This window comes from Camellia sinensis, chromosome 1 (assembly GCF_055761805.1).
Source record: "Camellia sinensis isolate YWXY chromosome 1, ASM5576180v1, whole genome shotgun sequence".
Classification (NCBI taxonomy): Eukaryota; Viridiplantae; Streptophyta; class Magnoliopsida; order Ericales; family Theaceae; genus Camellia; species Camellia sinensis.
In genome coordinates, this window is record NC_138961.1 from 186472506 (window position 1) to 186499035 (window position 26530).

The 26530-nt window shown below is 40.3% G+C and overlaps 1 protein-coding gene and 1 pseudogene across 3 annotated transcripts in view; both read left to right on the top strand.

The window, feature by feature from the left end:
• Nucleotides 1-971, top strand: part of LOC145800705 (E3 ubiquitin-protein ligase UPL6-like) — a 6715-nt gene extending 5744 nt beyond the window's left edge. Inside the window, exons 3-4 of one of the 3 annotated variants that reach the window (XM_082890438.1) lie at nucleotides 466-610; nucleotides 718-971. In XM_082890438.1, the coding sequence (XP_082746564.1) occupies nucleotides 466-561 (96 nt within the window). In that variant the 3' untranslated portion in view covers nucleotides 562-610; nucleotides 718-971. Of the gene's footprint in view, nucleotides 1-465 lie in introns of all 3 variants that reach the window. The other 2 variants (XM_082890434.1, XM_082890442.1) reach the window with 2 other exon arrangements.
• LOC114266347 (putative germin-like protein 2-1 pseudogene) lies at nucleotides 582-25548 on the top strand (annotated as a pseudogene).
• The last annotated feature ends 982 nt before the right edge of the window (nucleotides 25549-26530 follow it).

Consider the following 26530-nt stretch of genomic DNA (forward strand, 5'->3'; position numbering starts at 1 on the left):
TGATGTCTCCGAGATAGTAGATTAAAACATGGGTGTTGAAAGGTAGAGGATTCTGAAGGTCAACCAAAAAAATATGCTACACTTTTCGACTAGTATGGACCCCAAAATGCACTTGATTATCCCTTTTCACCATCAGATGCTGATATCTACAAAGGAATTAAGCTTTTTAGCAGTCTGCACCTTGTAAACTCAATAACATTTGTACCTTAGAGGTCATAACTGTTTGACATGTGTCACTCAATAAATACCCATCATGGTAGAGACAAAAATAAAAAATATTAACAATGATTAGTGTAGTTTTGTGTTGTCCTAACATCAATGTGCAAAACTGGTATAGTTTTCCTTTGCCTTGTATTAAAGCAACAAATTCTGGAATGGTCTAGTCTTGTAGACTTGCTCCTCTATGCAATTGAAGACATGCATTCTTGCCCTATACCTCATATATTTTCATTGATTTTCATGCAGCAGGTAAGGCTTCTAGAACACTCAGCTGGTGGTGTTTTAATCCAGGAATTGCCATGGAAGAATTTTCCCAGTTGGGTGTGGGATCCATCATTTTGACATCTGGCACATTATCTCCTATGGATTCATTTGCTCAGGAATTTAAGTTGTAAGTCACTTTAGACAGATTGGTCTTAGTGTTTATTTGGTTGTGTCATGAGTTCCGAAATTGATAAAAAGAAAAAAAATTCTGTCATTCTTTGATTGTCATGTCAGAGAATTTCCTGTTCGTTTGGAGAATCCTCATGTTATATCTGCAAATCAGATATGGGCTGGAGTTGTATCAGCTGGTCCATCTAGTTACTCTTTCAACTCCTCATATCGAAGCCGTGATTCTGTAGAGTACAAGCTAGAGCTTGGCAATGCTATTGGTATATAATTAGGTATTAAGATTGCGGGTTCTATGTAATGATAAACATGTATCACAAACTATCTCTTTGTAAATGATTTGAATACCTTGTGCATGGATAGTTTTGGGGTTTGATGGTTTAGGAAGAATATGACTTTTTTAAAACCTGACTTGTTTTCCTGATGGAGGAAAATTTTGGCTTTTCATTGCACTTAACTGAAGATGTTTACATTTTTTACAAGGAAAATTGCAAATGAAGCTTTGTTTAAATCAATCTTCCTTCTGAAGTCAGTAGCCTCATTAGTATGATAATTATTTCATGAAGTTTTTGTTCCGTGGTTCTGATGCTTCAGTCAATTTTGCTCGAATTATGCCGGATGGCTTGCTAGTATTTTTTCCATCTTACTACCTTCTGGATCAATGTATTGGGTGTTGGAAGAATAAGACCTGTTTTTTCCATCTTGTTTTTGGAATCAATGTTGCTGCTGCTGAGTTATGTGTTGAAACTTGGATATAGAAAATTTTATAATAAGACCTGTTTTGATAATGAATTCGTCCTATTTTGATTATGAATTCGCTAAATATTACAGGTGTATTATTTTCCTACTTTGGCGACCAATTTATTAGTCGCGACAAATAAATTATTTTTTTTCGCGAAAAATGACAATTGCCGACCAAGAGTTTTGGTCGCAAAAAATACATCTATTGCCGACCAAAAATTTTGTTGGTCGTGGAAACTCACTTTTGCCGACCAATAGTTTTGGTCGCGAAAAGCAACAATTGGCGACCAAACTAATTTTGGTCGCACAATGTCACAGTTGGCGACTAAAATTTTTGGTCGCGAACTGTCACAATTGGCGACCAAACTTTTTGGTCGCGAAATGTGTCAATTGGCGACTAAGAAATTTGGTCGGCAAAAGGCGACTTTTCGCGACCAAAGTGTTTTAGCGACAAAATGAATTAGTCGCGGTAATTAAATATTTAGCGACCAAAAAATTAGTCGGCAAATCCAACTTTTGCCGACCAATGAAAATTTTGGTCGCGAATTACTTTTGCCGACCCTCAATTGGCGACCAAACTAGCGACCAAAAAAATTGGTCGCGAATAACTTTTGCCGACCAAAAATAGACTTTTAGCGACCAATTTTTTTGTTGCTAAAAGTGTTAATTGTTGTAGTGTATAACAATTAAAATGTTGGAGACCAAAACGAAACATATTGTATATTTTGCTGACCGAAAGGGTAATTAACCTTTTTTTAAAGTTGATATGTATTTTTTGTTCATAAAATGTTGTTTATTTTGATGATGAATATTTACAATGACAACGAGAGAGACAAATTTAATACTTTTAATACTGAAATATTGACTATCAAAATGACACAAAAACATATTTACAATATTTGATTTCAAAATGAAAGACTGACATGGATTATAAATAATTCCAACGAAAAAACTGTGGTTTTGATTATATGATTTTACTGACAAAACTTATTTAAAGCAATTGTATTTTGATGATAATCAAAACCACAGTTTTTCGTTAGAATTATATATAATCCATGTCAATTTTTCATTTTGAAATCAAATATTGTAAATATGTTTTTGTGTCATTTTGATAGTCAATATTTCAGTATTCAAAGTATTAAATATGTATTAAATTTGTCTCCCTTGTTGTCATCGTCAATATTCATCATAAAAAAAAACAACATTTTATGAACAAAAAATACACATCAACTTAAAAAAAGGTTAATTACCCTTTCGGTCCGCAAAATATACGATATGTTTCATTTTGGTCTCCAACATTTTAATTCTTATAATTTGTAAAGGAACAATTTTTAATTTCTTAGATGTCATTATAGTAACATTACTGAAAATTAATTAGCTTAAATAACATTTTCTTTATTTCACCCAATCTTTATTGAAGCACTACTCCATTTCCTTTGCATGTAGTGTTCATGAATGGCAAAGTCGGCAACGACCCAAAGCTTGACACAGCCGATGACTTTTTCTTTTTTGGCCTAAGGTCACTCCTATAAATGTTATGCAAATATTATAGCGATCCCAGTTTTGACCCGACCTTGTTGTATTCCGAACTCGGGTTTCGTGGTTTCATATTGTTATCCATGTCTTGTTTTCCTCCTTTAACTCTTTGAATTTGAGCTTTGGAATATGTTGGGCGTGTTTGGAACAGGTTGGTGGTTAGTTGGTCTAGGTTGTTGTTGCCCAGATTTTGGCTTCTTGCGCTCGAGCGACGCTTCTTGCGCTCGAGAGAGGCTTCTTGCGCTCGAGAGAGGTTTCTTGCGCTCGAGCGAGATTTGACAGTCCTCGGGTTTCTTTCCCAGACGCAGAAGTTCTGGGAAGGTGAAGTTCTTTACTCGAGCGAGCATGTGCGTCTGTAAAACTTCTGAAGCTTTGCATTCTGCACTCGAGCGAGGTCACTTGTTGTGTCTGGTCACTTGAGCGACAACTCCTTCGCTCGAGCGAAGGTCACGTATATCAGTTCGCAACAAAATAATTTTACATCACTCTTTGATTCTTATTCTCCTAAAAACCCTAATCTGGCACTCTCTCTCTCTCTCTCTACAAATACTCTTTGATGCAAGCACCACCACCCTACTTCCTTTGAGAAAAAGGTGAAGCATCTTGTGGGCTTCCATTCCATCTGAACAAAGCTTGATTTTGTGCATTTTAAAGTTCTTCTTCCTCTCATTTAGGCTTCTACACTTGAGGTAGGGATATTCTTCACCTTAATATGGCTTTTAACCTAGATATGTGTTGTTGTGTATAGATGGTGGGATTTGAGAGTGTTTTTGAGTAAACTAGGGTTTGGGTTCAAAATTTAAAAGAGGGGTTTTCCATGTTGATCTATAAAATGACCATAGGGACTTGTGTATGAAGTTTCTCTAGTGCTAAAATGGTGGAATCTAGCCATTAGGTCGAATTTGAGGAAAAGGGAGAGATTTGCCCTAATTTGAGTTAAATAAATTATTTTTTATAAATAATGAAATTGATATAGGAAATATGAATTGGGAGGGTGTAGGAATGAATGGTGCAGTTGGATTTGATAAATCACTCACCTATGAAAATTTGATTAATTATCTATTTTAAAGATTTTCTATCTATCTAGAAATATCTGTTTTGGGCTATTGGTGGAGAATAGCTACGATTGTTGTAGAAACTGCATGACAACTAAGTGAATTGAAACCTGTCATTTAAATTATGTCATTGAATATGACAGTAAGATTGAAACATTCAATATGTGTTGTGGATAGTCATTGTATGTGACAAAGTTTTAATACATTGTATATGTATAATTCCGTGAAATGAGAAAGGGGATGTACTCCATTATTTGAGAGGAGATAGGAGTTAAACTCCATTTAAAATTAAGTTGGCCGGAGCGTCTAGGGTGAAAGTCCTGAAATCTTGTGTATATATAGGTGTCGATTCCCTCGGATGAGAATTCCGTAAAATGACAAAATAGAAGTGCTGGAGTGATAAATGTATTGAATTGTGAACCATTGAGTTGTAGTCTCATTTTGGTTAATTAGATAATAATGAATTTAGTTAATAGATTAACCTGAAATGGATGAATGGAAATGGATTGAGATATGGTTATCTACATTGAATGGTCATGGGAAGAATATAAGTTGGTTATGAATATTGAACTTTTATCTGACACTTATTGTAATAACCCTCACACTGTCCTAACCATGTAACGCCCTCAAAATAATAACATTAAACCCATCAGATAAGACATGCATTTACATATAAACTAACCACATTTCTTTATCTCATTGAGTTTCATTACATAAGTATTACATGTTAACATCAAAACAAAATGCCCTACGGGCTTACAGCTTTCCAAGTTAACACTTGGTTACAACAAAAGAGTACTAACTCGTTTACACATTAAGCCCTTGGCTTGAAGTTACATGTAATACATCAAAAGTAAAACAACTACGCTATGTCCGCCTCTAGCCTCCCAAGCTATGTCCTTGGAGGTGGCATGCTTCCTGTACTTGAAAATGATATTCCCATATAGGGTGAGCCACAGCCCAGTAGAAATACACTAAACCAACCATGGACAATGACTAAAACATTAGCAATTGATAGTTGGTCAACACTGATACAATCACATAAATTACATATTTATGTCAACGACTTACAAGTCCCAATTACTTTTCATTTTCCCTTTTTCAACAGATAAGCATGCTAGCTGTATCATCATTTCCACAGATATGTATAAAAACTATATCTCACATTCAGATAAGCATACAAGCTGTATCCACATTCTACAACAGATATGTATATCAACAATATCCACAGATAAGCATACAAGCTGTATCCACACTTCACAAAGATAAGCATATGAGCTCTATCTTCACTTCTCTAGACAAGCATATGAGCTCTGTCTACGGAGTTCATCCCCTATCTCCTCCCAATACCTATCCGGTTTAGAGGTACATCCCCTATCTTCCCCTAAACCGCGGAGTACATCCCCTATCTCCTCCTCTACACATAACGTATATAAACACATTGGTTCTATATACAATCACACAATACACACAATTAATGTATTCTATCAACCGTCAAGTTCCATGACACATTCCATTGATTAGTTTCCGTTTACCTAATCATCATGCATTGTCTACAACAATCTCGACTATCCTCCACCGATAGCCCAAATCAGTTATTTCTAAAACAGAAAATAAATGCACAAATGGATATTCAATCAACATTTCATTTCCTCATTTCTCACCAATTAATTATCCCAATTAATTAAACAATGTAATTAGGCCATTTTCCATAATTACTATTTCAACCCTTAGGTTCCATTTTCATCAATGATTCAACAATCATTCCATTTTTCTATGCCAAACATGCATCTAGGTTTATTATGAATAAAACCCCAACTTTTGTAAAATTACACAAAAGCCCCAAACTTTCACAAAATTACCAAACCAAGCCCAACATCTCAAAATACCAAAATTTAAAGACAAAACCCATAGAGAGGAGTAGGATATCCCTACCTTGAAGTTTAAGCCAAAAAGGAGATGAAGACTCCAAGATCAACTTGCTCCAAATCCAAACTTTTTCAGATTAAATCGAAGCTCTCAACGCCCTCTATCTTTTTAACAAAGGCCCTAGGCTAGATTCACACCTTAGGGAGATCAAATCTTAGAGAGAGTGCAAGTTTAGAGAGAGAGGGTGTCAAATTTAGGGTTTAATCAAAGAAAAGGACTGAAAAAGTGATGTTTTAGACGCTGCTGTCCGCTGATATAAAACACGCTCGCTCGAGAGAAGGATTGGTCGCTCGAGCGACCAGACACAGAAAACTCTCGCTCGAGCCAAGAAGTTCTCGATCGAGCGAAGAAAAACCCAGACCGCTCGAGCCACGAAAATCTCGCTCGAGCCAGGAAATGCAACTCTCAGGTCCAGAACCAGACGCAACACCACTCTCGCTCGAGCGACAAACTCCTCGCTCGAGCGAAGGACCAAAAATCTGGGCAGCAACACTAGGCTCCCAAACACAACCAACCTGTAACAAACCTGCCCAACACATCCCATAACTCACTATACAAGGTACAAAGGATGCAAACATGATAATAAACAACAACCAACATCCACGGACACATGTCCGGATCACTGTACAACAAGGGTAAACCTGAGATCGCTATAAACCATGCTCATATGCATTCATATGATTCTGTCTTGTTAAGTTTGCATTTCAAGTCTTGTCCTTGTTCGCTTAAGTATTACAGCATGCTTTGTACCTTGCCTAGTGTGGGTTTAGCTAAGGTCACTCTGAGCCTAGGTCAGTTTTGGACATCTTACATCTAAGACCACCTTGGAATTTACTTTGGTCGACTCCACCTTTGCTCTGACATGTTGGCTGAGATGTCACCATCTAGGCCGAGGTGTTCGTCGCCGAGGCCGAGATGTGTATTATCTATGCCGAGATGTCACCCTTGAACCTAAGTAACCTTACTCCTGGATTGGTACGACCTAGACCGAGGTGTGGCACATCTAGGCCAAGGTGTGGCACAGCTAGGCCATGTGTTGTCCTTTCTAGCCAATGTCCTTGCCCTTTGCTTGCCGAAGTCTTGTTGTTAGCCGATGTCGTTACTTGTCGGAGTGCTCTTGCCGCCTAGCTTGTTGAGTACACTTTGTCATAGTCTTGTCTTTTCACTCAGTCACCTTTTTTAGTAGAACCAACCAGTCGTTGCCACGTACCCCTGCAGAGGGTTAAGTCAGCCGACAGACCCAGAAAATATACATTTTGTATTATATCTTTGCCTTGTAGAGAGAGAAGCTCCAAGAAGAAGAAGAAGTTTTAGAGTGAGAGAGCGGGCTTTTGAGCTTGATTCCTAGAGATCAAACCGTTAGATTCGTGTATTGAGGTTAGATTCTTGATTTACTTTTGTCGTTCTTTATGTTTATCTAGCTGCATTGCATGATCGAACCTGTTCTGCACGTCATTCATTGATTTAAAGTTGGTTTTAGAAAGAGAAAATAGTGTTCATGTGTTCTTGAAGAAAAAGTCTTGTTTGATCCGAAAGTTTGCATTAAGATTCATGTTTTTTGTGTTTGTTCTCACAAGATCCTTGAATTTGGGTACCCAGGTCCATGTTTTTGAAAGCATAGCATGAAATCTCAAATTTTGTAATAGCAAATTATGATCTCAGCATTCATCTTCCTCATGTTCATGTTCTTCATGTTTGTCATGTTCTTCAAGAGATGGAAACCTAGATTTTCCCGACTTCATTTCCTTGAATGTGGCCATCGAGGTGACACCTCGGCAAGGAGGTGTGGGACCTCGGCCTAGACCTGGTAGTTGCCCAGCATGTTTTCCCAAGATAAGGAACTGTGTTTTGTTTTGATTTGACTTAGTTTTTGAAGAATGCAGAGGTCATTTGCATGCATGCAAGACTTGTTTTGAGTAGTGCATTCAATAGACTTTGCCACGTGTTTGTAGGACTTGGACTTGCCCTGACCCCGAGGTTTGAAGAACAAGGTGAGTGGTATTTCTAATAAAGTTATGTTATTAAGTTTTGATAAAGTTTTGCCTTGCTTGTTTTGGAAAAGTATTTGTTAAGCATGAATGATTATCCCCCTTTTTGTGTATCAAGTATTAGCTTCGGTTTTGACATTCTTTGAAAGTTCGTACGTGCTAGGGGACTCTAAGCATTTGTAGCACAATCTTTGAAAGTCCGTATGTGCTAGGGGACTCTAAGCATTTGTAGCACAATCTTTGAAAGTCCGTATGTGCTAGGGGACTCTAAGCATTTGTAGCACAATCTTTGAAAGCCCGTACGTGCTAGGGGGCTCTAGCATTTGTGGCACAATCTTTGAAAGCTCGTACGTGCTAGGGGACTCTAAGCAATTGTAGCACAATCTTTGAATGTGTCATCCCTTGGAACTTGAAAACCTTGAAAGACCTTGATTGTTGAGACTTGAAAGATTTGTTAGACAAACTTGATTTGCTCTTCAATTTTGTACAAGATGTGACGTGCCTTGATTTGATAAAGATTTTGGAAATCATTCATGTAAACCCCTTTATTTTTTATACCATTCACTGAGTATCCAAGCTCACCGCTCTCTATATATATAGGTAGGTGACAAGCAGGACGGCGGTGACGCCTAGATGTACTTCCCACTTGTTTTAGATTTTGCACTTTTGCAGCATCTTGAAGATTATGCTTCTTAGTTGTATTTCATTGTATTCTTGTATTTGATGGCTCAGAAGCCTTTTGGTCAAGATGTATTTTTATACTTTATTTTTGTTGTAATTAAAGCTATGTAATGATGTATGCCATTCCATTTAACTTATGCACTGCTCTTATGGACTACTTAGCTTTGAATTTATTGCTTCCGCATTTGTAAGCCCCATATGTATACTCTGTTTGTGTGTGAATTTTGAAAGTTGGCCATCGGTAATCTCGGATTACTGGCCATCACGACACCATTCTACTAGGGGCGGAATGGGGTCGTGAGAGATTGGTATCAGGGCACAAGTTTCTTATAGTACGTTATTCACACACTTGAGTCCTAAAGAGCATAGGATTTCCCTTAGAAAAATGTTAGGATCGCATCATATTGCTTGCTATTTGACAAGGTGTGCATCATCTCGGCATGACCATTTGTTAGTTGCATACATGATTCTTGGTCCAGTTTGTTTTAAAGTTGCATTTTGCATACTCATAGCATCATGAGGAGAGGTAGACCACCAGTTGGCCGAGATCAATCGGAGGATAGATTGGACAGAGTAGAAAAACTGGTTGAAGGTTTAACCCGTGATTGAGACAAATGAGGCAACAGAATGCTAGTGCTACATCTACCCAGGCCGAGCAAACGAATGGCCGACATGCAGTTCCGCCTCCACCTCCTCCGATGCCTCAAGCACCTCCGCAGTGAACCTTATATGGGGACGACACGATCGCCTTGATTAGGGAGTTTAAGAAGATGAAACTGCTGAGATTCTTAGGGGGTATAGGGCCGATGAAGGCCGAGGCGTGGGTTTTGGAGATGGAGAAGCTGTTCAAGATCTTTCCCAGCACCGACACTCAGAAGGTGACATTGGCAGCATTCACATTAGACGATGACGCTCGAAGGTGGTGGATGATGATCCGGGAAGCTAATCTTGGTTTAACTTGGGCCAGATTTTTGGAGCTGTTTTACAACAAGCATTTTCCCCTTAGCGTTCGAGATCGTAAGGCCACCGAGTTCCAAGCTCTGACGCAAGGCAACAGGACAGTGGCAGAATACGACCGTGCTTTCACCGAATTGGTGAGATACGCGCCTCATATGCCGACTTATGTCGAGGTGTTAGACAAGGCCATTCTGGCGGAAGCCAACTTAAACCGATATCAAAATTCAGGAGAGAGCCAGAGAAAGAGACAGAACTATGAAGGTCTTTGGATGCCGTTTAATGCCAAGAAGAAGGCGAACGTGGGCAGTTCCAGCAACTCAAATCGGGATGGTAATTCTAAGCTGACGTGTGCGAGTTGTGGGAAGCCGCATCTCGGGGTTTGCCGTTGGGCAACCGGGGCCTGCTTTGAATGTGGCAAGATAGGCCACCGCATGAAAGACTGTCCGAAGACAAGGGCTAATGAGGGTAAGAAAAATGGGGGCACCTCGGGCTCTGCACACAGAAGCAACGTCGGAAGGACACAGATGAGACAGGGCAGAGTTTTTGCTCTAGTGCTAGGAGACACCCAGAATGCTGACACGGTAGTGTCAGGTACACTCTCAATTTGCTCTTAAGTTGCATACATCTTGATTGATTCGGGCTCTACACATTCATTTGTGTCTGCTAAATTTGCCGAGAAGTTGAACAGACTGTTAGAACCCCTTGATTTTGTGCTATCTGTATCTACTCCATCTGGGGGAACAAAAATTGTTGCATCCATATATAGGGCGTGTGTTGTGGTGATTGAGGGTGTAGAATTATTAGTTGATTTGATGCCATTAAGCATGACTCACGTCGATGTCATATTGGGAATGGATTGGTTAGTAGCGAATCATGCATCCATTAATTGTGTTACTAAGAGTGTCACATTGAAGACCCCAAACCAAGCCGAGGTCATTTTCCAGGGTAAGGGAGTAGTACCCCCACCTTAATCTCATCCATGAAAGCCTATAAGTTGATCCAAAAAGGGTGTCGGGGTTATTTGTGCAGTATACTAAGTGGTTTGAATGGAAGTGTTGAGTTGGCTGACATACCAGTTGTTAAGGAATTCCCTGACGTCTTTCAAAATGAATTGCCTGGCCACTTAGTCGATAGAGAATTAAAGTTTACTGTGGACATCATGTCGGGAACGCAACCTATCTCGAAAACACCCTATAGGATGGCCCCAGCTGAACTTAGGGAACTGAAACTGCGATTACAAGAATTGTCGGATAAGGGATTCATTAGGCCGAGCACTTCACCATGGGGAGCACCCGTTCTATTTGTTAAGAAAAAAGATGGCACACTTCGCCTTTGCATTGATTACAGAGAACTTAATAAGGTAACCATTAAGAACAAGTACCCATTGCCTAGGATTGATGATTTGCTTGATCAACTACAAGGAGCACGAGTCTTTTCCAAGATTGACCTTAGGTCAGGCTACCATCAGCTGAAAGTTAAAGCCGAGGACATTGAGAAGACTGCTTTTCGGACAAGGTATGGAGACTACAAATTTTTGGTAATGCCTTTCGGAGTGACCAATGCTCCTGAATCATCTGAGACTTGCCCTGCAAATCTTGAGAGACAAGAAGTTGTATGCCAAGTTGAGCAAGTGCGAGTTTTGGCTTTTCAGCATTTCATTTTTAGGGCATGTGATTAATGAAGAGGGTATATCAGTTGATCGAAGTAAGATTGAAGCCATTGTGCGTTGGCCAACGCCGACCAACGTGTCCGAGGTTCGTAGTTTTCTGGGCTTGGCAGGTTATTACAGAAAGTTTGTGAAGGACTTCTCAAGGATTGCAGTACGATTGACACAACTAACTAAGAAGGGAACAGCATATGAATGGACCGATGATAGAGAATCAGCCTTCCAAGAGTTGAAGACGAGGTTAGTTACGGCACCAGTTCTTGTACTCCCATCGGGTAATGAGGAATTTCAGATTTTCAGTGATGCTTCATATAAGGGTTTGGGTTGTGTATTAATGTAAGGGGGCAAAGTCATAGCATATGCATCTCGTCAGTTAAAACTTTACGAAAAGAAATATCCAACCCATGATCTGGAGCTTGCAGCCGTGGTGTTTGCTTTGAAGATTTGGTGTCACTACTTGTATGGAGCCTCTTGCCAAGTTTTTACAGATCACAAGAGCTTGAAGTACTTGTTCACTCAAAAGGAACTGAATTTGAGGTAGAGAAGATGGCTTGAATTGTTGAAGGATTACGACATGCAGATTCCGTATCACCCAGGTAAAGCAAACTCGGTAGCCGATGCATTGAGTAGAAAGTCAGTGGGAAGTTCGGCTTGCCTAGCCATGATTTCAGTGGAGTCGACTACTATTGGGGAAGTAAAGGCAAGGCAGATGGAGGATGAATTCCTGAAGAAAGTGGCGGACGAGATTATCACCAGGCCGAGGTCAGGTTACACCCTTGAGAATGGAGTGCTTAAGTTTGAAGGAAGATTGTGCGTGGCCGACGTCCCAGAGTTGAAAGGAAAGATTTTGCAAGACTCTCATGGATCCAGATTTGCAGTTCATCCAGGGAACACCAAAATGTATCAAGATGTAAAACAGACCTTTTGGTGGCCGAATATGAAAAGAGAGATAGCCGAGTTCGTGTCCCATTGTTTGTATTGTCAACAAGTGAAAATAGAACATCAGAGGCCAGCAGGGCTTCTCCAACCTTTGCCGATTCCTGAGTGGAAATGGGAACACATCTCCATGGATTTTGTGATTGGTTTGCCGAAGACACATAAAGGAATGGATTCGATCTGGGTTATAATCAATAGATTAACTAAGTCAGCACACTTCTTGCCTGTTAAGACTTCATTTAATGCTGATCGACTTGTTGTGTTGTATATTAATGAGATTGTTAGACTTCATGGTGTGCTGATGTCCATTGTGTCAGACCGAGATCCAAAGTTCGTTTCTAGATTTTGGCAGAGTTTACAAAGGGCTTTGGGGACCGAATTGAGGTTTAGTACGACCTTTCATTCCCATACCGATGGCCAAACAGAGAGAACAATTCAAACACTTGAAGATATGCTTAGACTTTGTATATTGGACTTCCAAGGAAGCTGGGAAGTGCATTTTCCATTAGTAGAATTCGCTTACAACAACAGTTATCAAGCTAGCATTGGCATGGCGCCGTACGAAGCCTTATATGGAAGAAAGTGCAGATCGCCGATATGTTGGACCGAAGTTGGAGATAAAGCTTTGATCGGCCCCGATCTAGTTCAAAGGACAACAGAAAAGATCAAGCTTATCCAACAGAGAATCAGAACCGCTCAGGGTCGACAAAAGAGTTACGCTGATCAGAGAATAAAGTAGTTAGAGTTTGAAGTTGGGGATCATGTATTCCTGAAGACCTCGCCGATGAAAGGATTTTCAAGATTCGGGAAGAAGGGTAAATTGGCACCCCGTTACATTGGACCGTTCGAAATTCTTGAGAAAGTTAACCCAATTGCCTACAGACTTGCTTTGCCGCCGAGATTAAGTCAAGTTCATAATATGTTTCATATCTCGATGTTGAGGAAGTATATTCGGGATCCACTGCACGTGATTGATCATTTTGGAATTGTGGTTGATGAAGATTTAAGCTATGAAGAAAAGTCGATGCGTGTTATCGATAGACAAGTGAGGCAATTGAGAAACAAGGCAATACCGATGGCGAAAATTGAATGGAAGGAGCATTACGGCAGGGATGCTACATGGGAAATGGAAGAAGAAATGAAAGTCCGATATCCGGAGTTATTATTGAATCGAGGTAACTCAAGTTTGGGGACCAAACTTCTTTAAGGAGGGTAGGATGTAATAACCCTCACACTGTCCTAACCATGGTCATATGCATTCATATGATTCTGTCTTGTTAAGCTTGCATTTCCAGTCTTGTCCTTGTTCGCTTAAGTATTACAGCATGCTTTGTACCTTGCCCAGTGTGGATTTAGCCGAGGTCACTCTAAGCCTAGGTCAGTTTTGGACCTCTTACATCTAAGACCACCTTGGAATTTACTTTGGTCGACTCCACCTTTGCTCTGACATGTTGGCCGAGATGTCACCATCTAGGCCGAGGTGTTCGTCGCCGAGGCCGAGATGTGTATTATCTAGGCCGAGATGTCACCCTTGAACCTAAGTAACCTTACTCCTGGATTGGTACGACCTAGACCGAGGTGTGGCACATCTAGGCCAAGGTGTGGCACAGCTAGGCCATGTGTTGTCCTTTCTAGCCGATGTCCTTGCCCTTTGCTTGCCGAAGTCTTGTTGTTAGCCGATGTCGTTACTTGTCGGAGTGCTCTTGCCGCCTAGCTTGTTGAGTACACTTTGTCATAGTCTTGTCTTTTCACTCAGTCACCTTTTTTAGTAGAACCAACCAGCCGTTGCCACGTACCCCTGCAGAGGGTTAAGTCAGCCGACAGACCCAGAAAATATACATTTTGTATTTTATATTTGCCTTGTAGAGAGAGAAGCTCTAGGAAGAAGAAGAAGTTTTAGAGTGAGAGAGTGGGCTTTCGAGCTTGATTCCTAGAGATCAAACCGTTAGATTCGTGTATTGAGGTTAGATTCTTGATTTACTCTTGTCGTTCTTTATGTTTATCTAGCTGCATTGCACGATCGAACCTATTCTGCACGTCATTCATTGATTTAAAGTTGGTTTTAGAAAGAGAAAATAGTGTTCATGTGTTCTTGAAGAAAAAGTCTTGTTTGATCCGAAAGTTTGCATTAAGATTCATGTTTTTGTGTTTGTTCTCACAAGATCCTTGAATATGGGTACCCAGGTCCATGTTTTTGAATGCATAGCATGAAATCTCAGATTTTGTTATAGCAAATTATGATCTCAGCATTCATCTTCCTCACGTTCATGTTCTTCATGTTTGTCATGTTCTTCAAGAGAGGGAAACCCAGATTTTCCCGACTTCATTTCCTTGAATGTGGCCATCGAGGCGACACCTCGGCAAGGAGGTGCGGGACCTCGGCCTAGACCTGGTAGTTGCCCAGCATGTTTTCCCGAGATAAGGAACTGTGTTTTGTTTTGATTTGACTTAGTTTTTGAAGAATGTCGAGGTCATTTGCATGCATGCAAGACTTGTTTTGAGTAGTGCATTCAATAGACTTTGCCACGTGTTTGTAGGACTTGGACTTGCCCTGACCCCGACGTTTGAAGAACTAGGTGAGTGGTATTTCTAATAAAGTTATGTTATTAATTTTGATAAAGTTTTGCCTTGCTTGTTTTGGAAAAGTATTTGTTAAGAATGAATGATTATCCCCCTTTTTTTGTATCAAGTATTAGCTTCGATTTTGACATTCTTTGAAAGTCCGTACGTGCTAGGGGACTCTAAGCATTTGTAGCACAATCTTTGAAAGTCCGTACGTGGTAGGGGACTCTAAGCATTTGTAGCACAATCTTTGAAAGTCCGTACGTGCTAGGGGACTCTAAGCATTTGTAGCACAATCTTTGAAAGCCCGTACGTGCTAGGGGACTCTATGCAATTGTAGCACAATCTTTGAATGTGTCATCCCTTGGAACTTGAAAACCTTGAAAGACCTTGATTGTTGAGACTTGAAAGATTTGTTAGACAAACTTGATTTGCTCTTCCATTTTGTACAAGATGTGACGTGCCTTGATTTGATAAAGATTTTGGAAATCATTCATGTAAACCCCTTTATTATTTATACCATTCACTGAGTATCCAAGCTCACCCCTCTATATATATATATATATATATGTAGGTGACGAGCAGGACGGCGGTGACGCCTAGATGTACTTTCCACTTGTTTTGGATTTTGCACTTTTGCAGCATCTTGAAGATTATGCTTCTTGGATGTATTTCATTGTATTCTTGTATTTGATGGCTGAGAAGCCTTTTGGTCAAGATGTATTTTTGTACTTCATTTTTGTTGTAATTAAAGCTATGTAATGATGTATGCCATTCCATTTAACTTATGCACTGCTCTTATGGACTACTTAGCTTTGAATTTATTGCTTCCGCATTTGTAAGCCCCATATGTATACTCTGTTCGTGTGTGAATTTTGAAAGTTGGCCTTCGGTAATCTCGGATTACTGGCCATCACGGCACCATTCTACTAGGGGCGGAATAGGGTCGTGACAGATTGGTATCAGGGCACAAGTTTCTTATAGTACGTTATTCACACACTTGAGTCCTAAAAAGCTTAGGATTTCCCTTAGAAAAATGTTAGGATCGCATCATATTGCTTGCTATTTAACAAGGTGTGCATCATCTTGGCATGACCATTTGTTATTTGCATACATGATTCTTCGTCCAGTTTGTTTTAAAGTTGCATTTTGCATACTCATAGCATCATGAGGAGAGGTAGACCAAAAGTTGGCCGAGATCAATCGGAGGATAGACTGGACAGACTAGAAAGACTGGTTGAAGGTTTAACCCGTGAGTGAGACAAATGAGGCAACAGAATGCTAGTGCTACATCTACCCAGGCTGAGCAGACGAATGGCCAACATGCAGTTCCGCCTCCACCTCCTCCGATACCTCAAGCACCTCTGCAGCCAGCCTTATATGGGGACAGCACGATCGCCTTGATTAGGGAGTTTAAAAAGATGAAACCGCTAAGATTCTTAGGGGGTATAGAGCCGATGAAGGCCTAGGCGTGGGTTTTGGCGATGGAGAAGCTGTTCGAGATCTTTCCCAGCACCGACACTCAGAAGGTGACATTGGCAGCATTCACATTAGACGATGACGCTCGAAGGTGGTGGATGATGATCTGGGAAGCTAATCCTGGTTTAACTTGGGCCAGATTTTTGGAGCTGTTTTACAACAAGCATTTTCCCCTTAGTGTTCGAGATCGCAAGGCCACCGAGTTTCAAGCTCTGACGCAAGGCAACAAGACAGTGGCAGAATACAACCGTGTTTTCACCGAATTGGCGAGATACGCACCTCATATAGTCAGTGATGAATAGAGGAAAGCCTGGAAGTTTGAAAGTGGACTACGTGGACCGATCTAGGATCGAGTCAACAAGCTCAATATGCCGACTTACGCCGAGGTGTTAGACAAGGCCATTCTGGCGGAAGCCAACTTAAACCGATATCAAAATTCAAGAGAGAGTCAGAGAAAGAGACAGAACTATGAAGGTCATCGGATGCCGTTTAATGCCAAGAAGAAGGCGAACGTGGGCAGTTCCAGCAACTCAAATCGGGATGGTAATGCTAAGCCGACGTGTGCGAGTTGTGGGAAGCCGCATCTCGAGGTTTTCCGTTGGGCAACCCGTGCCTGCTTTGAATGTGGCGAGATAGGCCACCGCGTGAAAGACTATCTGAAGACAAGGGCTGATGAGGGTAAGAAAAATGGGAGCACCTCAGGCTCTGCACATGGAAGCAACGTCAGAAGGACACAGATGAGACAGGGCAGAGTTTTTGCTCTAGTGCTAGGAGACACCCAGAATGCTGACACGGTAGTGTCAGGTACACTCTCAATTTGCTCTCAAGTTGCATACATCTTGATTGATTCGGGCTCTACACATTCATTTGTATCTGCTAAATTTGCCGAGAAGTTGAACAGACTGTTAGAACCCCTTGATTTTGTGCTATCTGTATCTACTCCATCTGGGGGAACAAAAATTGTTGCATCCATATATAGGGCGTGTGTTGTGGTGATTGAGGGTGTAGAATTATTAGTTGATTTGATGCCATTAAGCATGACTCACTTCGATGTCATATTGGGAATGGATTGGTTAGTAGCGAATCATGCATCCATTAATTGTGTTACTAAGAGTGTCACATTAAAGACCCCAAACCAAGCCGAGGTCATTTTCCAGGGTAAGGGAGTAGTACCCCCACCTTACTTAATCTCATCCATGAAAGCCTATAAGTTGATCCAAAAAGGGTGTCGGGGTTATTTGTGCAGTATACTAAGTGGTTTGAATGGAAGTGTTGAGTTGGATGACATACCAGTTGTTAAGGAATTCCCTGACGTCTTTCAAAATGAATTGCCTGGCCACTTAGTCGATAGAGAATTAAAGTTTACTGTGGACATCAAGTCGGGAATGCAACCTATCTCAAAAACACCCTATAGGATGGCCCCAGCTAAACTTAGGGAACTAAAACTGCGATTACAAGAATTGTTGGATAAGGGATTCATTAGGCCGAGCAGTTCACCATGGGGAGCACCCGTTCTATTTGTTAAGAAAAAGGATGGCACACTTCGCCTTTGCATTGATTACAGAGAACTTAATAAGGTAACCATTAAGAACAAGTACCCATTGCCTAGGATTGATGATTTGCTTGATCAACTACAAGGAGCACGAGTCTTTTCCAAGATTGACCTTAGGTCGGGCTACCATCAACTGAAAGTTAAAGCCGAGGACATTGAGAAGACTGCTTTTCGGACAAGGTATGGCCACTACAAATTTTTGGTAATGCCTTTCGGAGTGACCAATGCTCCTGTAGCATTCATGGACTTGATGAACAGAGTCTTTAAGCCGTATCTAGATGAGTTCGTAGTTGTTTTTATTGACGACATGTTGATCTATTCCAAGAGTACAATTGAGCACGAGAATCATCTGACACTTGCCCTGCAAATCTTGAGAGACAAGAAGTTGTATGCCAAGTTGAGCAAGTGTGAGTTTTGGCTTTTCAACATTTCATTTTTAGGGCATGTGATTAATGAATAGGGTATATCAGTTGATCGCAGTAAGATTGAAGCCATTGTGAATTGGCCAACGCCGACCAACGTGTCCGAGGTTCGTAGTTTTCTGGGCTTGGCAGGTTATTACAGAAAGTATGTGAAGGACTTCTCAAGGATTGCAGTACGATTGACACAACTAACTAAGAAGGGAACAACATATGAATGGACCGATGATAGAGAATCAGCCTTCCAAGAGTTGAAGACGAGGTTAGTTACGGCACCAGTTCTTGTACTCCCATCGGGTAATGAGGAATTTCAGATTTTCAGTGATGCTTCATATAAGGGTTTAGGTTGTGTATTAATGCAAGGGGGCAAAGTCATAGCATATGCATCTCGTCAGTTGAAACTTTACGAAAAGAACTATCCAACCCATGATCTGGAGCTTGCAGCCGTGGTGTTTGCTTTGAAGATTTGGTGTCACTACTTATATGGAGCCTCTTGCCAAGTTTTTACAGATCACAAGAGCTTGAAGTACTTGCTCACTCAAAAGGAACTGAATTTGAGGTAGAGAAGATGGCTTGAATTATTGAAGGATTACGACATGCAGATTCTGTATCACCCAGGTAAAGCAAACTCGGTAGCCGATGCATTGAGTAGAAAGTCAGTGGGAAGTTCGGCTTGCCTAGCCATGATTTCAGTGGAGCCGACTACTATTGGGGAAGTAAAGGCAAGGCAGATGGAGGATGAATTCCTGAAGAAAGTGGCGGACGAGATTATCACCAGGCCGAGGTCAGGTTACACCCTTGAGAATGGAGTGCTTAAGTTTGAAGGAAGATTGTGCGTGGCCGACGTCCCAGAGTTGAAAGGAAAGATTTTGCAAGACTCTCATGGATCCAGATTTGCAGTTCATCCAGGGAACACCAAAATGTATCAAGATGTAAAACAGACCTTTTGGTGGCCGAATATGAAAAGAGAGATAGCCGAGTTCGTGTCCCAGTGTTTGTATTGTCAACAAGTGAAAGCAGAACATCAGAGGCCAGCAGGGCTTCTCCAACCTTTGCCGATTCCTGAGTGGAAATGGGAACACATCTCCATGGATTTTGTGATTGGTTTGCCGAAGACACAGAAAGGAATGGATTCGATCTGGGTTATAATCAACAGATTAACTAAGTCAGCACACTTCTTGCCTGTTAAGACTTCATTTAATGTTGATCGACTTGTTGTGTTGTATATTAATGAGATTGTTAGACTTCATGGTGTGCTGATGTCCATTGTGTCAGACCGAGATCCAAAGTTCGTTTCTAAATTTTGGCAGAGTTTACAAAGGGCTTTGGGGACCGAATTGAGGTTTAGTACGACCTTTCATTCCCATACCGATGGCCAAACAGAGAGAACAATTCAAACACTTGAAGATATGCTTAGACTTTGTATATTGGACTTCCAAGGAAGCTGGGAAGTGCATTTTCCATTAGTAGAATTCGCTTACAACAACAGTTATCAAGCTAGCATTGGCATGGCGCCGTACGAAGCCTTATATGGAAGAAAGTGCAGATCGCCGATATGTTGGACCGAAGTTGGAGATAAAGCTTTGATCGGCCCCGATCTAGTTCAAAGGACAACCGAAAAGATCAAGCTTATCCAATAGAGAATCAGAACCGCTCAGGGTCGACAAACGAGTTACGCTGATCAAAGAAGAAAGCAGTTAGAGTTTGAAGTTGGGGATCATGTATTCCTGAAGACCTCGCCGATGAAAGGAGTTTCAAGATTCGGGAAGAAGGGTAAATTGGCACCCCGTTACATTGGACCGTTCGAAATTCTTGAGAAAGTTAACCCAATTGCCTACAGACTTGCTTTGCCGCCGAGATTAAGTCAAGTTCATAATATGTTTCATATCTCGATGTTGAGGAAGTATATTCGGGATCCACTGCACGTGATTGATCATTTTGGAATTGTGGTTGATGAAGATTTAAGCTATGAAGAAAAGTCGATGCGTGTTATCGATAGACAAGTGAGGCAATTGAGAAACAAGGCAATACCGATGGCGAAAATTGAATGGAAGGAGCATTACGGCAGGGATGCTACATGGGAAATGGAAGAAGAAATGAAAGTCCGATATCCAGAGTTATTATTGAATCGAGGTAACTCAAGTTTGGGGACCAAACTTCTTTAAGGAGGGTAGGATGTAATAACCCTCACACTGTCCTAACCATGGTCATATGCATTCATATGATTCTGTCTTGTTAAGCTTGCATTTCCAGTCTTGTCCTTGTTCGCTTAAGTATTACAGCATGCTTTGTACCTTGCCCGGTGTGGGTTTAGCCGAGGTCACTCTGAGCCTAGGTCAGTTTTGGACCTCTTACATCTAAGACCACCTTGGAATTTACTTTGGTCGACTCCACCTTTGCTCTGACATGTTGGCCGAGATGTCACCATCTAGGCCGAGGTGTTCGTCGCCGAGGCCGAGATGTGTATTATCTAGGCCGAGATGTCACCCTTGAACCTAAGTAACCTTACTCCTGGATTGGTACGACCTAGACCGAGGTGTGGCACATCTAGGCCAAGGTGTGGCACAGCTAGGCCATGTGTTGTCCTTTCTAGCCGATGTCCTTGCCCTTTGCTTGCCGAAGTCTTGTTGTTAGCCGATGTCGTTACTTGTCGGAGTGCTCTTGCCGCCTAGCTTGTTGAGTACACTTTGTCATAGTCTTGTCTTTTCACTCAGTCACCTTTTTTAGTAGAACCAACCAGCCGTTGCCACGTACCCCTGCAGAGGGTTAAGTCAGCCGACAGACCCAGAAAATATACATTTTGTATTATATCTTTGCCTTGTAGAGAGAGAAGCTCTAGGAAGAAGAAGAAGTTTTAGAGTGAGAGAGTGAGCTTTCGAGCTTGATTCCTAGAGATCAAACCGTTAGATTCGTGTATTGAGGTTAGATTCTTGATTTACTCTTGTCGTTCTTTATGTTTATCTAGCTGCATTGCACGATCGAACCTATTCTGCACGTCATTCATTGATTTAAAGTTGGTTTTAGAAAGAGAAAATAGTGTTCATGTGTTCTTGAAGAAAAAGTCTTGTTTGATCCGAAAGTTTGCATTAAGATTCATGTTTTTGTGTTTGTTCTCACAAGATCCTTGAATATGGGTACCCAGGTCCATGTTTTTTAATGCATAGCATGAAATCTCAGATTTTGTAATAGCAAATTATGATCTCAGCATTCATCTTCCTCACGTTCATGTTCTTCATGTTTGTCATGTTCTTCAAGAGAGGGAAACCCAGATTTTCCCGACTTCATTTCCTTGAATGTGGCCATCGAGGCGACACCTCGGCAAGGAGGTGCGGGACCTCGGCCTAGACCTGGTAGTTGCCCAGCATGTTTTCCCGAGATAAGGAACTGTGTTTTGTTTTGATTTGACTTAGTTTTTGAAGAATGTCGAGGTCATTTGCATGCATGCAAGACTTGTTTTGAGTAGTGCATTCAATAGACTTTGCCACGTGTTTGTAGGACTTGGACTTGCCCTGACCCCGACGTTTGAAGAACTAGGTGAGTGGTATTTCTAATAAAGTTATGTTATTAATTTTGATAAAGTTTTGCCTTGCTTGTTTTGGAAAAGTATTTGTTAAGAATGAATGATTATCCCCCTTTTTTTTGTATCAAGTATTAGCTTCGATTTTGACATTCTTTGAAAGTCCGTACGTGCTAGGGGACTGTAAGCATTTGTAGCACAATCTTTGAAAGTCCGTACGTGCTAGGGGACTCTAAGCATTTGTAGCACAATCTTTGAAAGTCCGTACGTGCTAGGGGACTCTAAGCATTTGTAGCACAATCTTTGAACGCCCGTACGTGCTAGGGGGCTCTAAGCAATTGTAGCACAATCTTTGAATGTGTCATCCCTTGGAACTTGAAAACCTTGAAAGACCTTGATTGTTGAGACTTGAAAGATTTGTTAGACAAACTTGATTTGCTCTTCGATTTTGTACAAGATGTGACGTGCCTTGATTTGATAAAGATTTTGGAAATCATTCATGTAAACCCCTTTATTATTTATACCATTCACTGAGTATCCAAGCTCACCCCTCTATATATATATATATATATGTAGGTGACGAGCAGGACGGCGGTGACGCCTAGATGTACTTGCCACTTGTTTTGGATTTTGCACTTTTGCAGCATCTTGAAGATTATGCTTCTTAGTTGTATTTCATTGTATTCTTGTATTTGATGGCTGAGAAGCCTTTTGGTCAAGATGTATTTTTGTACTTCATTTTTGTTGTAATTAAAGCTACTTAGCTTTGAATTTATTGCTTCCGCATTTGTAAGCCCCATATGTATACTCTGCTTGTGTGTGAATTTTGAAAATTGGCCTTCGGTAATCTCGGATTACTGGCCATCACGGCACCATTCTACTAGGGGCGGAATGGGGTCGTGACACTTATATCTTAGTTAAACTTCATATATTGTGTTAGTTTATCTCTATTAGGCTTTGGCTCACCCTACTTGGGAAACCACTTTCAGGTACAGGTGATATGCTTCCTCTAACGACATAGCTTGGGAGGACTTAGGAGCAGAAAGCTCTATTTTGTTATTTTTGTATTTAAATGTTTATTCAAGCCAAGGGCTTTACATGTATAGAGCCTAGGACTCTTTTGTTATAACCAAGTGATATCTTGGAAAGATGTAAGCTCGTAGGGCATTTATTATTGTTATCAACTTGTAGCGATCCTAGTTTTGCCACTTCGCTGAGTATTTCGGGGGTCAAGCTGCCCAGTCAGCTCGCGGGGTTCTAGGGGGTAGTGCCCTGGCGGGGTTGAGGGGCAGCACCCCTAAAACAAAAATGGAAAACACATTCGAAGTTGCTTTTCCGCTCGGTCGGTCAGGGGTGTCAGGAGTTGAACCGAGGGAATTTCGGGCTGGGCGCTAGGGCCACACGTACAGGAGAGGGGCCGCACGTACGGGAGGCCAAGTCGTACATGGAGGGAATACGGGCAGAGGGTGTAGCATTTTGCTAAAAAGGCAGGTGCAGGGGAAGGAAGCCGCACATGCGGGGGTGAGGGCTGCATGTGCGGGAGAACGCACCACACGTACGGGAGGAGGCTCCTCACATGCGGGAAGTTAGGTGAGATCCGAATTTTCATCTTTCTCCTCTCTTTGGGCTGATTGTGTATCACTTTTTGCATATCTCTCTCTCTAAAAACATTTCCTCTTCCTTCTCTCTACATTTCCTACGAAAAAACCTCACAAGATCCTTGATTTCTCCAAATCCATTGGGATTTAGATCCAAGTTCCACATCAAAGTCGGTTATCTAGATGAGGGCTACGTTGTGTGTGGTGGAGATCGAATTTCATCATTGTTGATTTTGGGGTTTTTTTTTCAACTTGTTTCTTCTTCAAACTTGAGGTAGGGATTTCCTTTGAGTTATATATCTGTTTTTGCAAGATCTAGATGATTTTCGAAATCATCATTTGATTAGCTTTGAGAAATTAATTGTTGATTGCAAGAAGATGAGTGATTTTGAAATAGGGTTTATTTTCTTTTCCTTTTAAAATAGAAATTGAGGGTTTTGAACCATATTGATTTAAGAAAGATGATTTTGGGGAGATTCTTCTAAATATTTTGGAGATGAATGGGTTTGGTGAGAAAACCTAGAAATTGGGTCTTTTTTGAAAGATGTTGAAAATCCTTGGAAGATGTGGTCATATTTATTTTGTGTACCAAAATAAATGGATGTTTTGAAAATTGTTTATTTATATATAAATGACGAATTTTGTGAAAAAATGAGAAATGTTATTTATTTTGGAAATTGTTGTCAAAATGTTGATTTAGTCTTGAATTGACAAAATTGTTGAGATTGCCCGAAATGTGGGAATTGCGTTATTCTCTTGAATGAATTGGATATAAAAGTATATATTATTCATCTTGTGGAATTGTGTTGAAAAGAGGATTGGGAATTTTTTATCACAATGGTATATTGTGTGGAACAACTGAACATGGAAGTAATGTTGCATTGCATTATTAATCATACATTGGCATTTCAATTCATTGGACTATCTTAAGCTTTGGAAATTTGCATTGAGAAAAAAATGTTGGGAAATGGGTTTTCATGAAATGGTTTTGGGATAAATACGGTGGTAAGTCTTGATAGGTGGTGTAGGTGAAATTGTTTAAGTTGGTCTGAGTGCCCTTGGTGAAAGACCAGAAAGTCGCTCGGATAGGTGTCGAGCCTTCCAGTTAATACCGATAAAAACGACAATTGGTAGTACTCGTATAGTCTACTTGCAGACACTGACCTAGGAATTACCAGAGTTGTATTTACTGCCCCATTTAATTAAATTGATAAATTTTGAACAGTTGAAGTTGCATAACATCATTGAGCATGATGGTTTTCAAAAGATAAAGATGTGTTTTATTTTCAAAAAGGCATGGCATGGCATGGCATGTGCATTCATCTCTTGAGACTTGTATAAAATGTATATACTTTGTTAAGGATTTCCTACTGGGCTTTATGCTCACCCTTCTGGATTTTTGTGCAGAAAAAGACGTGGTGAATCCGCCTAATTGAGGGTGTGGAAATATGTGTGTTGAGAGCACTAAAGTTCTCATTTGCTGTGATCCTATTTGTAAGCCAAGGGTTATGTATGTGTGGGTTTGAATAACCATTTTGTGTACTGGGCTTAAGCCTTGGAAGATTGTAAACCCTTGGGGGTGCTTATTTGGTTATTTACTTGTTGTTGAATCAATGTAATATCACATGAGGAACCATTATTATTAATACGTAATGCAAGTATGGGAGGTTATATTTGATTTTCCTTTAAGAGAGCCAGAATTGTTGCATTATCATTTGGGCTAGAAATTTGGGGTGTTACACAACTTATATTACATGCTGTAGATTTAGAATGAACGTTTATGAATGTATAATGCATGTAATACCATTTTGTAATATAAACTCCGATTGATGAAAGTATATCATTTTCATTAAATCAATGGATCTTATGAATGAATTATTTATATTGTATTTCGAGGGCGTGACAAATATTAGGTCTCAATACTCTCGGTATTTCTTTAGCTCGCATTCACTTTGCACCTTATGGCCTCAACCCACCCCACACGCACCCTTGTGCAACTGAGGTCATCGTGGTCTTGGAAGGTACTCTCTATGTCGGTTTCGTGACCTCCAACACTGACAACCATCTCTTCACAAAGGTCTTGTACCTAGGAGATGTTTTTGTATTCCCACAGGGTCTTATTCAGTTTCAATTTAATAATGGAAAGACTAATGTAGTAGCTCTTGCTGCCCTAAGTAGCCAAAATTCGGGAACTATTACTGTTGCTAATGCAATGTTCTGGTCAAATCCAAGGATTTCTGATGATGCTCTTGCCGAGGCATTCCAAGTGGACAAGAAGGTGGTAGACTATCTTCAAGCTCAATCTTGGTGGCCCAACAACTAGAGAAAGAAAGTTTGGAGAACCTATGAATCTATTATTTGTTAAACTTTAAATAAATATGATGCAATATAGCATAAATAAGTGGATTGTTATTTTCCTATGATTTTATAATAATCAAGTTTGTTAAATAGTATTCTCTCTCTCTCTCTCTCTTCTCTTATAAAATGATGACACTCTCTTGATCCTTTTCTAGGCTCCTTATTGATATGACGATAACACTCTTGATCTTTCTCTAGGCTCCCATTTCAAACTTTTGGTTATGGTAATCTTCCAATTATTTTTGGCCTAGCATTGCCCTGACTCAACTGAACCCTAAAACATATGGGTTGGGGTTGGGCTTCGAGTGAAGGATAGGAATTATGGGCCTCATGGGTGTTTTGAGGCTTGACCTGAAACTCGACCCATAGGACCATCCCAAAAGCCCACATTGGACCCATATACACTAAACAATTGGTTTAATTTTTCACTTTTATCCTTTCTTTTTTCCTTCTTACGTGAATATATCATTTTTAGTAAATAATAATTTTAACAATAAAAAAATTAGCATGCCATCCATATGAAATTAGTAATTAAATTTCTATGAGATTAAAGATGCATATAATTCAATAACATAATCATAACAGATGTAATTTTGTATTTCAATAAATAATTTTTTTTTAAAAAAAAGTAAAAGAATTCATGATTGAAAAAGTGACTATAGTTGTTCTGATGTACTTCAAAATTTTGTATTACAAATCTTTATTTTTTAATAACTTTGGAATTTAATAAAAAAAACATATGAATTAAAGTTGAAAGCTATGTCAAATTAGGCCCATATGAGCTAAGCCTGCCTTGAGACCCATAGGCCCATTTTTTTAAGCACATGAATAGGTTATAGGTTTTAAAAATATAAGATGGGCGGGCCTGAACCCAGCCTATTATTGACCAGTTAAAGTTTATGGATGTGGGCTGTGTTAAAACATTCAACTTAAAACCATTGATTATA